The following is an 18414-nucleotide window of genomic DNA, read 5'->3' as shown; positions in this document are numbered from 1 at the left end:
TGTCATGTACAAAGTCCTGGAAGACGGCAGGGACGTTGCAAAGCCCAAAGGGCATAACCAGATATTCAAAGTGTCCGTCTCTGGTGTTAAATGCGGTCTTCCACTCGTCCCCTTCCCTGATGCGGATGAGATTATATGCACCTCTTAAATCCAATTTGGTAAAGATGTTGGCGCCACGTAGGCGGTCAAAGAGTTCCGAGATAAGAGGCAGGGGATAGCGTTTTTTTATAATGATTTTATTAAGACCGTGGTAATCAATGCATGGTCGTAAGGAACATTCTTTTTTGGAGACAAAGAAGAACCCTGCTCCGGCAGGGGAGGAAGACTTGCGGATAAATCCCCTTTTTAAATTTTCTTGGATGTACTCCGTCATGGCTTGTGTTTCAGGAGCAGACAGAGGATAGATTCTGCCCCGGGGTGGAGTAGTACCAGGGAGGAGATCAATAGGACAGTCATAAGGCCTGTGAGGAGGCAAAGTCTCTGCTTGTTTTTTGCAAAAAACATCGGCATAGTCCAGATAGGCCTTGGGGAGACCTGATATCGGAGGAGCCATAGGGTTTTGACTGGCAGGACTGGGAGCAGACATAAGGCATTTTTTGTAGCAAGAAGTACCCCAGTTCTTGATTTCCCCGGTGATCCAGTCAAGGGTAGGGGAATGGCGTTGAAGCTAAGGTAGTCCGAGAAGAATTTCAGAAGTGCAGTTAGAAAGTACCAGAAATTCAATCTTTTCGTGATGGGGTCCAATGCACATTAAAAGGGGTTCTGTGCGGTAACGCACCGTACAGTCCAATCTTTCACCATTAACTGAGGCGATGTAGAGAGGTCTGGCGAGACTGGTCACTGGGATGTTGAACCTGTTAACGAAAGAGGCCAAAATAAAATTTCCTGCAGATCCAGAATCCAAGAAGGCCACAGCTGAGAAGGAGGAGTTAGAAGAAGAAATCCGCACAGGCACAGTAAGACGTGGAGAAGCAGAGTTCACACCTAGGGCTGTCTCACCTTTGTGCGGAGTCGGAGTGCGTCTTTCCTGACGTGGAGGACGGATAGGACAATCCTTCAAGAAGTGTTCGGTACTGGCACAGTACAGGCATAGCTTCTCAATGCGGCGGCGTATCCTCTCTTGAGGTGTCAGGCGAGACCGGTCTACTTGCATAGCCTCCACGGCGGAAGGCACAGGAACAGATTGCAGCGGACCAGAGAAGAGAGGAGCCGGGGAGAGAAACCGCCTAGTGCGAACAAAGTCCATATCCTGGCAAAGCTCCTGGCGTCTTTCGGAAAAACGCATGTCAATGCGGGTGGCCAAATGAATAAGTTCATGCAGGTTGGCAGGGATTTCTCGTGCGGCCAGCACATCTTTGATGTTACTGGATAGGCCTTTTTTGAAGGTCGCGCAGAGGGCCTCGTTATTCCAAGATAATTCGGAGGCGAGAGTACGGAATTGGATGGCGTACTCGCCTACTGAAGAATTACCCTGGACCAGGTTCAGCAGGGCAGTCTCGGCAGAAGAGGCTCGGGCAGGTTCCTCGAAGACACTTCAAATCTCCGCGAAGAAAGAGTGTATGGAGACAGTGACAGGATCATTGCGGTCCCAGAGCGGTGTGGCCCATGACAGGGCCTTCCCAGACAGGAGACTAACCACGAAAGCCACCTTTGACCGTTCAGTTGGGAATTGGTCCGACATTATCTCCAAATGCAGGGAACATTGCGAGAGAAAACCACGGCAAAGTCTAGAGTCCCCATCAAACTTGTCTGGCAATGATAAACGGAGGCTGGATGCGGCCACTCGCTGCGGAGGAGGTGCAGGAGCTGGTGGAGGAGATGGTTGCTGAAGCTGTGGTAGAAGCTGCTGTAGCATAACAGTCAGTTGAGACAGCTGATGGCCTTGTTGCGCTATCTGTTGCGACTGCTGGGCGACCACCGTGGTAAGGTCAGCGACAACTGGAAGCAGGACCTCAGCGGGATCCATGGCCGGATCTACTGTCAGGATTCGGCAGGCTGGAGGTGGATCCTCTGTGTCAGAGAGAGATTGGCGTGGACCGTGCCGGCGGACCGGTTCTAAGTTGCTACTGGCTTTCACCAGAGCCCGCCGCAAAGCGGGATGGTCTTGCAGCGGCGGTAGCAACCAGGTCGTATCCACCGGCAACGGCTCAACTTCTCTGACTGCTGAGATAAGCGCGGTACAAGGGATTAGGCAAGAGCAAGGTCGGACGTAGCAGAAGGTCAGGGCAGGCCGCAAGGATCGTAGTCAGGGGAAACGGCAAGAGGTCTGGAACACTGGCTTGGGATACACAAGGAACGCTTTCACTGGCACAATGGCAACAAGATCCGGCAAGGAAGTGAAGGGGAAGTGAGGTGATGTAGGGAAGTGCACAGGTGAACACACTAATTAAAACCATGCGCCAATCAGTGGCGCACTGGCCCTTTAAATCGCAGAGAGACGGCGCGCGCGCCCTAGGGAGCTGGGCCGCACGCGCCGGGACAGCACAGACGGGGAACGAGTCTGGTAAGCGGGTCGGGATGCGAACCGCGAGCGGGCGCGTCCCGCATCGCGAATCGCATCCCGGCTAGGGACATTATCGCAGCGCTCCCGGTCAGCGGGTCTGACCGGGGCGCTGCGAACAGGAGAACGCTGCGAGCGCTCCGGGAAGGAGCGGGGACCCTGAGCGCTCGGCGTAACAGATATGAGATAGATATGAGATAGATAGATATGAGATAGATAGATAGATAGATAGATATGAGATAGATAGATATGAGATAGATAGATAGATATGAAATAGATAGATATGAGATAGATAGATAGATAGATAGATAGATATGAGATAGATAGATAGATATGAGATAGATAGATAGATAGATAGATATGAGATAGATAGATAGATAGATAGATATGAGATAGATAGATAGATATGAAATAGATAGATATGAGATAGATAGATAGATAGATAGATAGATAGATAGATAGATATGAGATAGATAGATAGATATGAGATAGATAGATATATTAGATAAAGATATGAGATAGATATGAGATATATCCTCACTATACTCTGACTACTATCCCATTATCCTCTGACTACTATCCCATTATCCTCTGACTACTATCCCCACTATACTCTGACTACTATCCCATTATCCTCTGACTACTATCCCATTATCCTCTGGCTACTATCCCATTATCCTCTGACTACTATCCCATTATCCTCTGGCTACTATCCCATTATCCTCTGACTACTATCCCATTATCCTCTGACTACTATCCCATTATCCTCTGACTACTACCCCATTATCCTCTGACTACTATCCCATTATCCTCTGATTACTATCCCCATTATACTCTGACTACTATCCCATTATCCTCTGGCTACTATTCCCATTATCCTCTGACTACTATCCCATTATCCTCTGACTACTATCCCCACTATACTCTGACTACTATCCCCACTATACTCTGACTACTATCCCCACTATACTCTGACTACTATCCCACTATACTCTGACTACTATCCCATTATCCTCTGACTACTATCCCATTATCCTCTGACTACTATCCCCACTATACTCTGACTACTATCCCATTATACTCTGATTACTATTCCCATTATCCTCTGACTACTATCCCCACTATACTCTGACTACTATCCCACTATACTCTGACTACTATCCCATTATCCTCTGACTACTATCCCATTATCCTCTGACTACTATCCCCACTATACTCTGACTACTATCCCACTATACTCTGACTACTATCCCATTATCCTCTGACTACTATCCCATTATCCTCTGACTACTATCCCCACTATACTCTGACTACTATCCCATTATACTCTGATTACTATCCCCATTATCCTCTGACTACTATCCCCACTATACTCTGACTACTATCCTATTATCCTCTGACTACTATCCCATTATCCTCTGATTACTATCCCCATTATCCTCTGACTACTATCCCCACTATACTCTGACTACTATCCTATTATCCTCTGACTATTATCCCATTATCCTCTGACTACCATCCCATTATCCTCTGATTATTATCCCCATTATACTCTGACTACTATACCACTATACTCTGACTACTATCCCATTATCCTCCGACTACTATCCCATTATCCTCTGATTACTATCCCCATTATACTCTGACTACTATCCCATTATCCTCTGACTACTATCCCCACTATACTCTGATTGATAACCCTTCATTGTCCCCCTCATCCTGCAGCACAGCTCCTTTTCCCATCCTCTCCCTCCCACACTCCTCTCCCTCCCTCCTCTCCCTCTCGCACTCCTCTCCCTCCCGCACTCCTCCCCTCCCGCACTCCTCTCCCCACCTCCCCTCCCGCACTCCTCTCCCCTTCCTCCCACCCGCACTCCTCTCCCCCTCCTCTCACCCGCACTCCTCTCCCCCTCCTCCCACCCGCACTCCTCTCCCCTCCTCCCACCCGCACTCCTCTCCCCTCCTCCGACCCGCACTCCTCTCCTCCCCTCCAGCACTCCTCTCCCTCCCGCACTCCTCTCCTCCCGCCTGCACCCCTCTCCTCCCCTCCCGCACTCCTCTCCCCCCCTCCAGCACTCCTCTCCCCACCTCCCCTCCCGCACTCCTCTCCCCACCTCCCCTCCCGCACTCCTCTCCCCCCCTCCCCTCCAGCACTCCTCTCCCCCCCTCCCCTCCAGCACTCCTCTCCTCCCTCCCGCACTCCTCTCCTCCCCTCCCGCACTCCTCTCCTCCCCTCCCGCACTCCTCTCCCCCCCTCCCGCACTCCTCTCCCCCCCTCCCGCACTCCTCTCCCCCCCTCCCGCACTCCTCTCCCCCCCTCCCGCACTCCTCTCCTCCCCTCCCGCACTCCTCTCCCCACCTCCCCTCCCGCACTCCTCTCCCCACCTCCCCTCCCGCACTCCTCTCCTCCCCTCCCGCACTCCTCTCCTCCCCTCCCGCACTCCTCTCCCCACCTCTCCTCCCGCACTCCTCTCCCACCTCCCCTCCCGCACTCCTCTCCCCACCTCCCCTCCCGCACTCCTCTCCCCACCTCCCCTCCCGCACTCCTCTCCCCACCTCCCCTCCCGCACTCCTCTCCCCACCTCCCCTCCCGCACTCCTCTCCCCACCTCCCCTCCAGCACTCCTCTCCTCCCGCCCGCACTCCCTTCAACCCGCAATCCTCTCCTCGCCTCCCGCACTCCTCTCCTCCCCTCCCTCTCTCCTCTCCTCCCCTCCCCTCCCGCACTCCTCTCCCCAACTCCCCTCCCGCACTCCTCTCCTCCCTCCCTCCCTTCAACCCGCACTCCTCTCCCCCCCTCCCGCACTCCTCTCCTCCCTCCCTCCCTTCAACCCGCACTCCTCTCCCCCCCTCCCGCACTCCTCTCTCCCCCTCCCGCACTCCTCTCCTCCCCTCCCACACTCCTCTCCCCAACTCCCCTCCTGCACTCCCTTCTCCCTCCCTCCCTTCAACCCGCACTCCTCTAGTCCCTCCCTCACGCATTCCTCTCCTCCTTCCACTCCTCCCTCCCACACTCCTCCCCTCCTGCACCGCTCTCCTCCACCCCTCTCCTCCCTCCCGCATTCCTCCCTCCCACACTCCTTTCCTCCCGCACTCCCCTCCTCCCTCCCCTCCCGCACTGCCCTCCTCCTCCCCTCCCACACTCCCCTCCTCCTCCCCTCTCGCACTCCTCTCCTCCCTCCCGCACTCCTCTCCTCCCTCCCGCACTCCTCTCCTCCCTCCCGCACTCCTCTCCTCCCTCCTCTCCTTTCCTCCCTCCCGCACCCCTCTCCTCCCTCCCGCACCCCTCTCCTCCCTCCCGCACCCCTCTCCTCCCTCATCCTCCGCCGTGAACCATGAGAATGATCTCCGCCCGTGCCTTGTCTCCCTCCTCTCCTCCCTCCTCTCCTCCTGCACTCCTCCCCTCCCCCTCCTCTCACACACTCCTCTCCTCCCCTCCCGCATTCCTCTGCTCCCTCCCGCACTCCTCTCCCCCCCTCCAGCACTCCTCTCCCCCCCTCCCGCACCCCTCTCCCCCCCTCCCGCACCCCTCTCCCCCCCTCCCGCACCCCTCTCCCCCCCTCCCGCACCCCTCTCCTCCCCTACCGCACCCCTCTCCTCCCCCCCGCACTCCTCTCCTCCCCCCCGCACTCCTCTCCTCCCCCCCGCACTCCTCTCCTCCCCCCCGCACTCCTCTCCTCCCCCCGTACTCCTCTCCTCCCTCCCACACTCCTCTCCTCCCTCCCTCCTCTCCTCTCTCCTGCACCCCTCTCCTCCCTCATCCTCCGCCGTGAACCATGAGAATGATCTCCGCCCGTGCCTTGTCTCTCTCCTCCCTCCTCTCCTCCCGCCCTCCTCTCCTCCCTCTCCTCACTCCTCTCCTCCCTCCTCTCCTTTCCTCCCTCCCGCACCCCTCTCCTCCCTCATCCTCCACCGTGAACCATGAGAATGATCTCTGCCCGTGCCTTGTCTCCTCCCGCCCGCACTCCTCTCCTCTCCTCCCTCCTCTCCTTTCCTCCCTCCCGCACCCCTCTCCTCCCTCCTCTCCTCTCCTCCCTCCCGCACCCCTCTCCTCCCTCCTCTCCTCTCCTCCCTCTCCGCACTCCTCTCCTCCCTCCTCTCCTTTCCCCTCTCCCGCACCCCTCTCCTCCCTCACCCCTCTCCTCCCTCCTCTCCTTTCCCCCCTCCCGCACCCCTCTCCTTTCCCCCCTCCCGCACCCCTCTCCTTTCCCCCCTCCCGCACCCCTCTCCTTTCTCCCCTCCCGCACCCCTCTCCTTCCTCCCCTCCCGCACCCCTCTCCTTCCTCCCCTCCCGCACCCCTCTTCTTCCTCCCCTCCCGCACCCCTCTTCTTCCTCCCCTCCCGCACCCCTCTTCTTCCTCATCCTCTGCCGTGAACCATGAGAATGATCTCTGCCTGTGCCTTGTCTCCTCCCGCCCGCACTCCTCTCCTCTCCTCCCTCGCCACACTCTTCTCCTCCCTCCTCTCCTCTCCTTTCCTCCCTCCCGCACCCCTCTCCTCCCTCATCCTCTGCTGTGAACCATGAGAATGATCTCCGCCCGTGCCTTGTCTCCTCCCTCCCGCCTCTCCCTCAGTCAGTCGCATTTGGGCAGTGTGTATGCCTGTGTGTGTGTGTCTTTACTTCTGGGAAAAATTGAAGTGGCGGCCATATGCTTGGGATTAATTTTCCATATCTCAGTCATTTTTAGAGAGGCTGGAAACACACCTCAATGGGAAGTTCTCACTTGCTAAACAAGGGGTTGCCTCTAGGTAATGCTCTGTGCATTAAAAGTCATTTCATGTGTTATTTGCCTGTTACTTGTGGATAGATTGTTGTTGTGTGACTGCATGTCCCATCCCCCTCCTCCCTCTATCCCTGGCTTCATTCCTCTCCGGCTTTTGTGTGTCTGTGACTCAATGGGAGACTGAGTGCATTTCCCCCCTTTGCAGAATAAAAGGATTATTTCTATCCCAGCCATGCTGATGGAGCGTTATGTGGTGCACTGACCAGCGGGCCCCATCCTGTGGCTGCAGCAGCTCTAAAAAGATTCATTTTTCTATTATTTATTTTATTTTTTAATTTATTTTGCAACCTGATTATTGTTACCGAAATGTAGATTTTTATCTGTCGGCGTCGGATTCGGTTACGACCCCCATGCATATCAGGCTTTAGAAAGAAAAAAAACTAAAAAACTTGAGTCTGGACATTCTGTGGATGGCAGGTAATGGATACATTGTTGCTTTTGGGAAAGACTTTGAATTAGAATATTTGTCAATATTGAATTGCTTTCATGTCCTTGGCAGTTGGTAGCGTTTAAGCTTAGGCCCAGGGGGCGCCGGTGGGAAAGGGGTTAAAAAATTCTGAGTTAGTGCTTTCACTACACTTGACGCATTTTAGTTTAGTTTTATATATATATATGTAATTTTTTTTTTTCTCAAGCAAAAAAAAAGGAACTGGCTTACACCCTCTCTTTTTCTTGCCCTCCTGCTCCTCCTCCTCCTTCTTTCCGCGCCCCCCCCCATGGCAGTACAACCACATTAAGTTGAGATCATAATCCCACCAGAAAAAAAAGTGTGTTGCAATGTGTAATTTTTTTTTTTTTTCCTTTTTGTCGGAAGAACTATCCAAGAGAGGAAATAAAATCTGTTCAAGCGAAGGGGGGGGCAAAAAAATACTGCTAGGATCATCAAAAAAATAATAATTTAAAATCTAGATTTGCAGCAGCAGCAAACACCGGGACAGACAGCAGAATTTTTACTATGAATTTACTCTGAAATGACAAATATAAATTTTTCTGTGGATTTTTTATTTTTTTGTCTCAATAAGGAATAAGGATCTGTAATGGATTTCTGACTCATCTGTACATCAGATAGTTTCACTTGTCCTGCGGTGATTTACCAAGGAGTCCTGGTCTGCCCAGGGATCTAGGAGCGTATTTCCGGTCCAAAGGAGGGATATTTGTCACTACTCAGACAAGGAGAAAATAAAATTTTGGGTGTTTTTTTTTTTTTTTTTTTTTAATTTTTTGGCTTAAAGTTCGTTGGAAAAGGAATTGCATCTAGAGGTTATTTGGTGCTTAGGATGCACGCCTGGAACTTTTTCCCCTTGGCGACGGAAAAATGTAAGTTACGCTAAAACCTACTCTTCAAGGGGGGATTTGTATTAACCCCTGTAGTACCGGGGAATAGGCTTATAGAGCTGGTGGGCTTCTACTATCTTGAATTCCATGTGAAACCTATTGCCATATGGCACTCGTATGGTTCATATAGACATATAGAATGCTTTTGGGAGTGACTGTGGGTTGCTCTTGCTCCCTATTGAAATATATATATCTATCCTGATGGGAGTGATTGTTCTGTGCAGTGGTCAGCTCTAATAATTCTGCTGTGCTTCTCAATGCATTAAAGTCACCGCCATATCATAATGCTGTGTGTGTACGTATATGTGTGTGTGTGTGTATGTATATATATATATATATAATATATATATATATATATATATATATATATATATATATATATATATTTAAAAAATTCTAATTTTCTTTTGTATTAATTTTTTTTTTAGAAAAATGTTGAAAAATTGCAAAATATTTCAAAATCTGTTAAACTGTGCTACGTATATGTCCTGAAACCAGTAACAATGCAGTTGACCAGACGGCTTTTGGGGACACGGGGATGCATCTGCATCTGTCCCAGGCTGGGAACAATGGCGTAGCCCATAAGGCTTCTCCTTTTCAGAGCCCTATTAGCATATAAAGAGGTCCTCCGCTCCTTCTAGATCTTTTCAGACGGTTTGTTCTATAGGGTGGAGGCTTGAGAAGAATTCAGGGTGTCAAACCAGTTTCGTGTTTTCAAGGCGACAAATAGGATTGTATTACCCACAATGCTTAGTTTTTTTTTTTTTCATAGTATCCCAGTAAACAAATGGCTGCTCTTTGCTCTCCTCGTGCCTTCGAGGAATTTTACATTTTGTGTTTCGCCTTTCGTTTGCTATGACTAGGTTTCAGCCATGCTGAGGTCAACTGGGTTGGATTTGCATGCAGTATAATGCCCCTATTGTTTCCTATACCCCCCCCTCTTCCTTGGGTGTCGTACTGATGTAGCAGGGCTGAGTTTGTCATAGCAAAGCTGGGTTCACTTGACGCAGCTCGTGGTGACATCAGTCAGTTTAATAATAATAATAATAATAATAATAATAATAATAATAATAATAATAATAATAATAATAATAATAATAATAATAATAATAACATTATTATTTTATTTATTTTTTTTATTATTATTTTTATTATAAATTATTATTATAATTTTTGGGGGGGATAAAGACACCAGTCTACAACCTGTGGACCTACAGTTCTCAACATCAGCGCATGCTGGGAGTTATGGTTCGTTAGTTGCTGACGGGCAGTACGAAGAGTGGGGGGTGGGGGGTGGGTGGCCTGGTTTTCTGCTGTAGCTTATTGTGGTGCATCACTTCCTTCCTGGTTGTAAAGGCTCATGGGTGATACAGATAATGTCTGTATATTCTAGTATCTATATACCTCTAACTTCTGCAAAACTACAACTCCTAGCATGCCCGGACAGCCAAAGGCTGTCCGCGCATGCTAGGAGTTGTAATTTTGCAACAGCTGGAGGCACACCGGTATATTCTATTCTGGCATGGCTCGCTTAAATGACCCTGACCGCGTAGTTATACGTTAACCAGAAATGATTAATCGGCCAAGCAAGGTTTTTCCTTTTTCCTCCTTTCCCCTCTCTTGCGACGTTTCGGCTATTCATACCCATTCCTATTCTTGATAGTTCGTCATGAAACTATTAAAAAGCCAAAGGACCCCACCCAGAAGCACCACATTACAGGGGTAGTCTGGTGGAAAACTTTTATCTTTATTATTATTATTATTTTTTTTTTTTAAATGAACTGATGCCAGAAAGTTAAACAGATTTGTAAATGACTTCTATTAAAAAAATCTTTACCCTTCCAGTACTTTTTAGCAGCGGTGTGCTAAAGAGGAAATGCTTTTCTTTTTGAATTTCTTTTTTTTTTGTCTTGTCCACAGTGCTCTCTGCTGACACCTGATGACCGTATCAGGAACTGTCCAGAGCAGCATAGGTCTGCAATGGGGATTTTCTCCTGCTCTGGACAGTTCCTGATACGGGCATCAGGTGTCAGCAGAGAGCACTGTGGACAAGACAAAAAAGAAATTCGAAAATAACTTCCTCTGTAGCATACAGCTGCTAAAAAAGTACTGGAAGAGTAAAGATTTTTTTTAATAGAAGTAATTTGCAAATCAGTTTAACTTTCTGGCTCCGGTTAATTAAAAAAAAAAAAAAAAAAAGTGTTCCAGTGGAGTACTCCTTTAAGATGGGGTTTGGATGTGGCCACAGCTGCACTAAATGTGTTGCATGTGAATTTTTGCTGTCGATTCTTTACGGCCAAATTTCTGGTGGGAAAATTACCATTTTGGAAACGAAGTCCATGTGAAACTCAAGGATTTTATTGTGGATTTTGGGTGGATTTTTTAGGTTTGTTCCATGGTGTAAAGATTTGCTCCACTTCTGTGTTTTGAATCCACTTCTGGCTTTGGTTAAAGCGTCCCTCTCATGAATGAAAAATAATGATGCTTATATATGTTACTCACTAATTCATGCAGATGCTTCACCTGTCAGTTTTTTATGTGTCTAGCTTCTTTATTTGGCTCTCAAATCCCTCTGTTCTGCTGCTCTCATTCTGACATCCACTGCTCAGGAAGGGGCGTGTCCAAGGCAAGAACTGAGCCCACCCTCACTCACCATGCATTCGCTTCCTCCCTGAGTCTGCTGTGCTGGGTCTCTCCATCCAATTACTGCAGGCTGCTCTGTAACCCCTCCTCTTTGTTTTCACGGTGTAGTCTGATAGGACAGGAGTAAGCACAGAGGAATACTAGTCCCGTCCTCACTTCCTGGACTTTGTCCCTGCCTGTGCTTCAACTGGGACAAAGATGATGCTGCAGCCGGGCCGTATTATGTTCTGAATGATATGGGGACCCCTTTTTTTTTTTTTTTGTATAAGGCATAATTTCTATTTAAAGGGGTAATCCACTGGATAGCTTATTTTATTTCATCAACTGGTGCCAGAAAGTTAAACAGATTTATAAATTACTTCTATTTAAAAATTTGAATCCTTCCAGTACATATCAGCTGCTGTATGATCCACAGGATGTTCTTTTCTTTTTGAATTTCCTTTCTGCCTGACCACAGTGCTCTCTGCTGACACCTCTGTCCATGTCAGGAACTGTCCAGAGTAGAAGCAAATCCCCATAGAAAGCATAACCTGCTCTGGACAGTTACTGACATGGACAGAGGTGTCAGCAGAGAGCACAGTGGTCAGGCAGAAAGGAAATTCAAAAAGAAAAGAACTTCCTGTGGAGCATAAAGCAGCTGATAAGTACTGGAAGGATTAAGAGTTTAAAATAGAAGTCATTTACAAATCAGTTTAACTTTCTTGCACCGGTTGATAATTATTATTTTTTTTTCCACTGGAGTACCCCTTTAAAGGAGTTAACATGAAGTATTTCAGAAAGGTTAATGTTTTGCCAAGATAGACATACTTGTAGAAGTTTTTGGATCTGACAGTGCCCATTTAAAGGCTTTTTTTTTACACAGGCCGATTCTAGTGAATGAGCGTTCCTAGGAAAGCTCGTTCCTGACAATCGGCCTGTCTAAAAGAACCTGCGTTCAGCCAATAAACAAACGCTTCTTCATAGGCTGATCGCATTTCTAGTGCGGCAATATAAGTTATTGTGTGTAGACGGGATGTGTGGCCGATAGTGATGTATTATTGGGCTACATGATTGATTGTGGGGGTACTCCAGCGTTTAAAAATGTATCCCCATCCTGTGTGAATAGGGGTTAAGTGTAAGAGCATGGGGGGGGGGGGTTGGTACTACTACTGGAGGTCCCAGCACTCACCGATGCAAGCAATTAGTATTTATTGTATATCCAAGTCACAGGACGCATTTCGGCACATAGCCTTCCTCTGCTAATACTAATTGCTTGCATCGGTGAGTGCTGGGACCTCCTTCATTATATTACATTACTCTTTTCCTCGTGCACCACCACTTTTCAGATAGTGCTGACCATTGCTCTACCATGGTACTACCACTGGGACCCCCTGCGATCTCTAGGATGGGTCCTCGAAACTCCCTGTGGCATTGAGCGCTTGACGACTCCAAGCTCTATGCAGCCAGGATGTTCGGGCCCCCATTCTGGAGATCACAGGGGTCTAAGAGGTTGGACTCCCCCTGCTATTAAAACCTTTTCCCTATTCTGTGGGTAGGGGATCCATTTTTAATGCTGGATAACCCATTCAAGCCCTGTGCAGGCTCAGTGAACAAGCGCCGATCAGCAAGATTGGCGCTATATGCATTGCCTCCTGTTGACCTGTCTAAATAGGCTCTAAGGCTATGTTCACATAAAAAAAAAACGACATTTGTGGTATACATGGGCTCGCCTGCAGAACACTATGCTGATGTATGTTAGTGTACCCACACTGTATCCATCGACTATATTTGGTCCATTTACTAGGATATAAGACTTTTTCAGGATGTCCGTTTGGTCAATTCTTTTAAATGACTACAACTGTATTTTCCGCGTGATCAGCTCTTATTTGCAGCCGCTGTCTTGCTGTTGTGGATAGGACCCCTAGTGTGTCATCAAACCATGAGTGTTGACACCACAAGTAGACAGAGATCCGCTGTTGTCACCCATAGGGTGCGTCCTGTGTTGCTGAGAAGCATGGCCTAAAAAGGCCAAGCATGATAAAGTCTCTTATTAGGGTACAGATCTCCCCCTGTGCCCTAATAAGCGAATATGGTTTCATAAAAGATGCAGGTGGGTTCCCCCCTATTTAAGAACACCCTTATTCAGCCAAAGCAATGGTGAGGATACCGAGTAACGGTGTGTGGGTGGTGTGTAATACTATATTTTACTTGCAGACTTACAATGCATTCAGGAAGTCCTAAGGCTCTTTCACTTTCTTCACATTTTATGTTGCTCCATGTCCTAAAGGGGTACTCTGCCCCTAGACATCTTATCCCCTATCCAAAGGATAAGGGATAAGATATCTCATCGCACGGGTCCCGTTGCTGGGGACCCCCGTGATCTCTCCTGCAGCACCCTCATTCCTCAGCTGCACGGAGCAAGGATCGCTCCATGACTGATGACGGGCGATACAGGGGATGGAGCATCGTGATGTAACGGCTCCGCCCCTCGTAACGTCACACCCCGCCCTCAATGCAAGCCTAAGGGAGGAGGCATGATGGCCGTCATAGGCTGGCATTGAGGGGGCGAGGTGTGATGTTACGAGGGCCGGAACCGTGACATCACAATACTCCGTCCCCTGTATCGCCCGTCATCAGCCACCGCAGGCTTTTGGATAGAGGATAAGATGTCTAGGGGTGGAGTACCCCTTTAAAGATAAAAAAAAAATTTTAAAAAAAATAAATAACATTCCCCACCCACCCCAATCATTCTGCACCCAATACCCCATAATAACAAAATGAAAACAATGATAAAAAACTATGCTAATTTATATTAAAGGGAAAACTAAAATCTTGCAGTGACATAAGTATTCAGACCCTTTACTCAGGACTTAGGTGAAGCCCCTTTGGTAGTGATTTCATCCTCCAGTCTTCTTGGGGATGAGGCCACAAGGTTTACCCACCTGGATTTGGGGATTTTCTGCCATTCTTCTCTGTAGATCCTCTCAAGCTCTGTCAGGTTGGATGGGGACCATAGATGGAAGCCGTTTTCAGATCTCTCCACATGTTCAATTGGGTTCAAGTCAGGTCTGTGTCTGGGCCACTCAAGGACATTGACAGCGTTGTCCCTGAGCCGCTCCTGTGTTTTCTTGGCTGTGTGTTTAGGGTCATTGTCTTGTTGTAAGGTGAACCTTGGGCCCAGTCTGAGGTCAAGTTTTCATTAACAATATCTCTGTACTTTGCTCCATTCAGCTTTCCTTCAACCCTGACCAGTCTCCCTGTCCCAGCCGCTGAGTAACGCCTCTATAAAACACCTCTAAAAACGTCACGTTCCCAGCATTCGGAACAAAATGTTATGAATGCTGGGGCAGTGGAGTACCCCCTAAAAGGGTCTGAGTACTTTCGGAATGCATTATAGTTGCCCTCTTGTCAATAATAGCCAAATAACAGGGGCTTTGGCGACTGAACCCCCGTTGTTACATCCTCCATCGTGGAGGGTTATTATGGCGGAATGATCATATATGGGAGCTCGGTGCTTCATGGAGTAGTATATTTGCTAAAGAGTGGCTGATACCGTAAAGCTATGGCTGTACTAAATCTGTGACAGAATTTTAACATGGGTGCTGCACGTGTCCTACACATTTTTGGTTTGCTTTAGGGAGTTTGTGGCAACACAGTCCTTGGTGGACAGAACCTACTATAACCAGGGGTCAAGTCCTGGCAAAAAAAAGTGTGGGAACTCATCCAAGATTTCCCTTCAATGGCCGGTCCTGCAGGACTTGAGCCCTGACGATAACCCTGTATTGGGTATTTTATGGGTGCTGTGTTATGGCTCTATAGAACTTGTATAGATCAGTTATGTAGCCACAGGACCTTCTTATTAAAGGGGTTATCCAGAAAAAAAAACTTTTTTTCCTATATGTATATCAACTGGCTCCAAAAAGTTAAACAGATTTGTAAATTACTTCTATTAAAAAATCTTAATCCTTTCAGTACTTATTCAGTTGCTGAAGTTGAGTTGTTCTTTTCTGTCTAAGTGCTTTGATGACACCTGGGAACTGTCGGGAACTGTCCAGAGTAGAAGCAAATCCCCATAGCAAACCTCTTCTACTCTGTGCAGTTCCCGAGACAAGCAGAGATGTCAGCAGAGAGCACTGTTTCCAGACAGAAAAGAACAACTCAACTTCAGCAACTGATAATTATTGGAAGGATTAAGATTTTTTAATAGAAGTCATTTACAAATCTGATTAACTTTCTGGAGCCAGTTGATAGAAATTTTAGTTTTTTTCCTGGAATACCCCTTTAAACCTTATTATAGGTATCGCATTTTAAGCAATTCTTCACTCCAGAGCTTTCACTAAGTAGCACCTCTACCCCCATACTTCAACCACACGGCTCCTTAAGACGCAGCGAAGCCTTTTCCTCTCATGTTACCTAAGTTTGTCTGCTCATCATCCCATTTTTAAAAGCCGATTATGACGTCTAAGGCTCCTTGAGATGCAGCTGTCAGCTATAAAGAAGCGGCTTCCCCCACCTTCTTCTCCGCTCTATAGGAAATCCCTTCCTACTAGTCACCCTGCATGGGTGGAGGTGGTGACAATGAGGGCCATGTGTTATTAGTGTCATTTATGCAACACGTTTGCTTGTGCTGCGACCCTGCTAAACATGGCGTCATCTATATGTTTGAGCAAGAACGCATATGTTTCTATGACCGGTAACATCTATTTTATTTTACTTACTAAATAGGTGTTTTCATACTTAAGCCTAAAAAAAAAAAAAATCTCACCATGAATAATGGTGCTCAGTGCAGCTGCAAATGTTAGGGTGTCTGTAAAGTCCCTAAGTGTTCATTGCAATTTATAATTTTTTTATTTTGTAATGTTTATATTCTCAATTTTATTTTTATTTTTTTTGTTTTAATGAATATTATTTTTATATTGTCTTTTCATTTTATTTTGTAATTTATAAATTTTAATTGTTTAGTTTTAGTTTTCATTTTTATATTGTAATTTTTATTGTTTTTATAATTTCTAATTATTTATTTTATTTTATTTGTTACGATAATATATATACAGTATTTTTTTTATTTTTTATTGCTACTTGTTTTATGGTTGACTGGTAAAAAAGGAAGTCGATGCCTGCTATCTCCATTCCAGAATACCCTGGGATTCACCTCCCCTAGGGCCCTTCTGTACGGTTAAGGATACTGTCCAATTGATGTCTTGCAGGCGGTATTACATCCTTATTTAGAGCTCTGAGGAGCACAGGGAATAGATGTATGACATTGGGAATAGAATGCCTGCCGCTGCTCAACGCGTAGACTCTGTAATGGTTGTTGTTGTTGTTGTTTTTTTTCTTATCTCACGGCTACATTGCGATAGTAAATGAGGTGCGGAAGTGAATTTGTCATTTAAGCGATTTCTTTATGATGACTTTGTAGGCTTACATGCAGTCCCATGTAAAACAGATGAGTAGTTCGTCATAGCATGGAATAGGTGCTTATCTGTCTCCCCTATGGGCACTGTAGAGGGGCATGGCATGCATGCCATGGTGATTGGGTGTAAAATTGGGCAATTGTTTTTAGGGATTCACCGATTATTGGTTTGGCCGATATTCACGATTTTGGGCGTTATCGGTATCGGCAATTACCTTGCCGATAATGTGCCGCACCACCCACCGCACCATGATCGCCCTACCACGTCGCACCCCTTACCGCAACGCCTCCCCATTGCCTCCCCCCATCCTCAGTTTTAGAATTACCTGTTCCCGGGGTCCACGCTACTTCTGGCTCCTGCTGTGTCCTGTGTTACGCTGTGCGCTATGACAAGTGACGTCCTCAACGTGACGTCACCGTCTGTGCGCACAGTGACAACTCAGGAGGACGCCACCGGAGCCAGATGTAGAGTGGACCCCGGTGCGGTGGGGGTGCGGCGCGGTTCGGTGGACGGGGACAATGGCGGTGATAGGACTCAGGAGGACCCCCGGACAGGCAGGGGAGAGGAGAGGGTGGCGGCCTATGGCACCGCAAAAGCCGCTGCAGTTTAAATCAATGATCTGCAGCCGTGTAGTGGGGTGGGGGGGGGGAGTTAATTAGCCGATAACTTATACCGGAATATCGGTATAAATTATCGCCTATCGGCCCTAACCTTCACAGATTATCGTATCGGCCCTCAAAAATCGATATCGGTCGATCCCTAATTGTTTTTAATGTCCAAGTTGAAGTGATGGAGAAAGTAGACATAATCCAGCTTCTTTGCAGAAGTAGTGACTTCATCATGGAGCATACACACGTGTTCATTCAATGCCCATTATAACCCTTTCTATGCGTGCATGGCTGGCAGGCTCGCCATATAGCAGTACACCGGCTGTTAACCTTGTTTGAGGCATCAGACAGATCAATAATTGCCTTTGCTCCTCCATACACCAAGAATTGCCTTGGGGAGGAATTAGAGAAAATCAGCCATAATTACCTACCAGCGCGAGAAAGAGTCACATCTCTGAAAACACCCAGAACGTTCCACCCTGGGCTGCGGCAAACACTCTGCTGCAATGACAAACAAAAACCTGGATTGCTACTGAAGGAACAGGGGATAGAACATCTTGGGGATAATTTCACCCTAAAATACAGTGGTCCCTCAACATACGATGGTAATCCGTTCCAAATGGACCATCGTTTATTGAAACCATCGTATGTTGAGGGATCCGTGCAATGTAAAGTATAGGACAGTGGTCTACAATCTGCGGACCTCCAGATGTTGCAAAACTACAACACCCAGCATGCCCGGACAGCCAACGGTATGCTGGGAGTTGTAGTTTTGCAACATCTGGAGGTCCGCGGGTTGAAGACCACTGGTAGAGGAAGTTGTATTCACCTGTCCCCGTCGCTCCGGACCGTCACCGCTGCCCTGGATGTCGCCTTCCATTGCTGTCGCCATGTCCCCAGGGTGTCCCCAACGCTCCGGCAAGGCCTCTGCTTCCCCGGCATCCTCTTTCTCCGTCGCCACCATCATGTTGCTACGCACGCCGCTCCTATTGGATGACGGGACGGCGTGCGCAGCGCCGGAGCCCCGAGGACAGATAAGTGATCATCACCGCAGCACACAGGGCACCGTAAACGGCTATCCGGTCTGCGCTGCCAGATTGCCGTTTAATGCAATGGCCCCGAGATACAAAAGCATCGTATGTTGATGCTGCC

At 47.9% G+C, this 18414-nt stretch overlaps 1 protein-coding gene across 14 annotated transcripts in view; it reads left to right on the top strand.

Moving 5' to 3' along the window:
• Positions 1–18414, top strand: part of CTBP1 (C-terminal binding protein 1) — a 659916-nt gene that overhangs the window by 560522 nt on the left and 80980 nt on the right. Inside the window, exons 1-2 of one of the 14 annotated variants that reach the window (XM_056554777.1) lie at positions 7089–7700; positions 8306–8600. The exons of 11 other annotated variants lie outside the window; for them this stretch is intronic. In XM_056554777.1, the coding sequence (XP_056410752.1) occupies positions 8561–8600 (40 nt within the window). In that variant the 5' untranslated portion in view covers positions 7089–7700; positions 8306–8560. Of the gene's footprint in view, positions 1–7055; positions 7701–8305; positions 8601–18414 lie in introns of those variants that run through there. 2 more of the 14 variants (XM_056554778.1, XM_056554779.1) reach the window with 2 other exon arrangements.

This window comes from Hyla sarda, chromosome 1, assembly GCF_029499605.1.
Source record: "Hyla sarda isolate aHylSar1 chromosome 1, aHylSar1.hap1, whole genome shotgun sequence".
Lineage (NCBI taxonomy): Eukaryota > Metazoa > Chordata > Amphibia > Anura > Hylidae > Hyla > Hyla sarda.
This window is presented reverse-complemented; position numbering and strand designations above follow the sequence as displayed.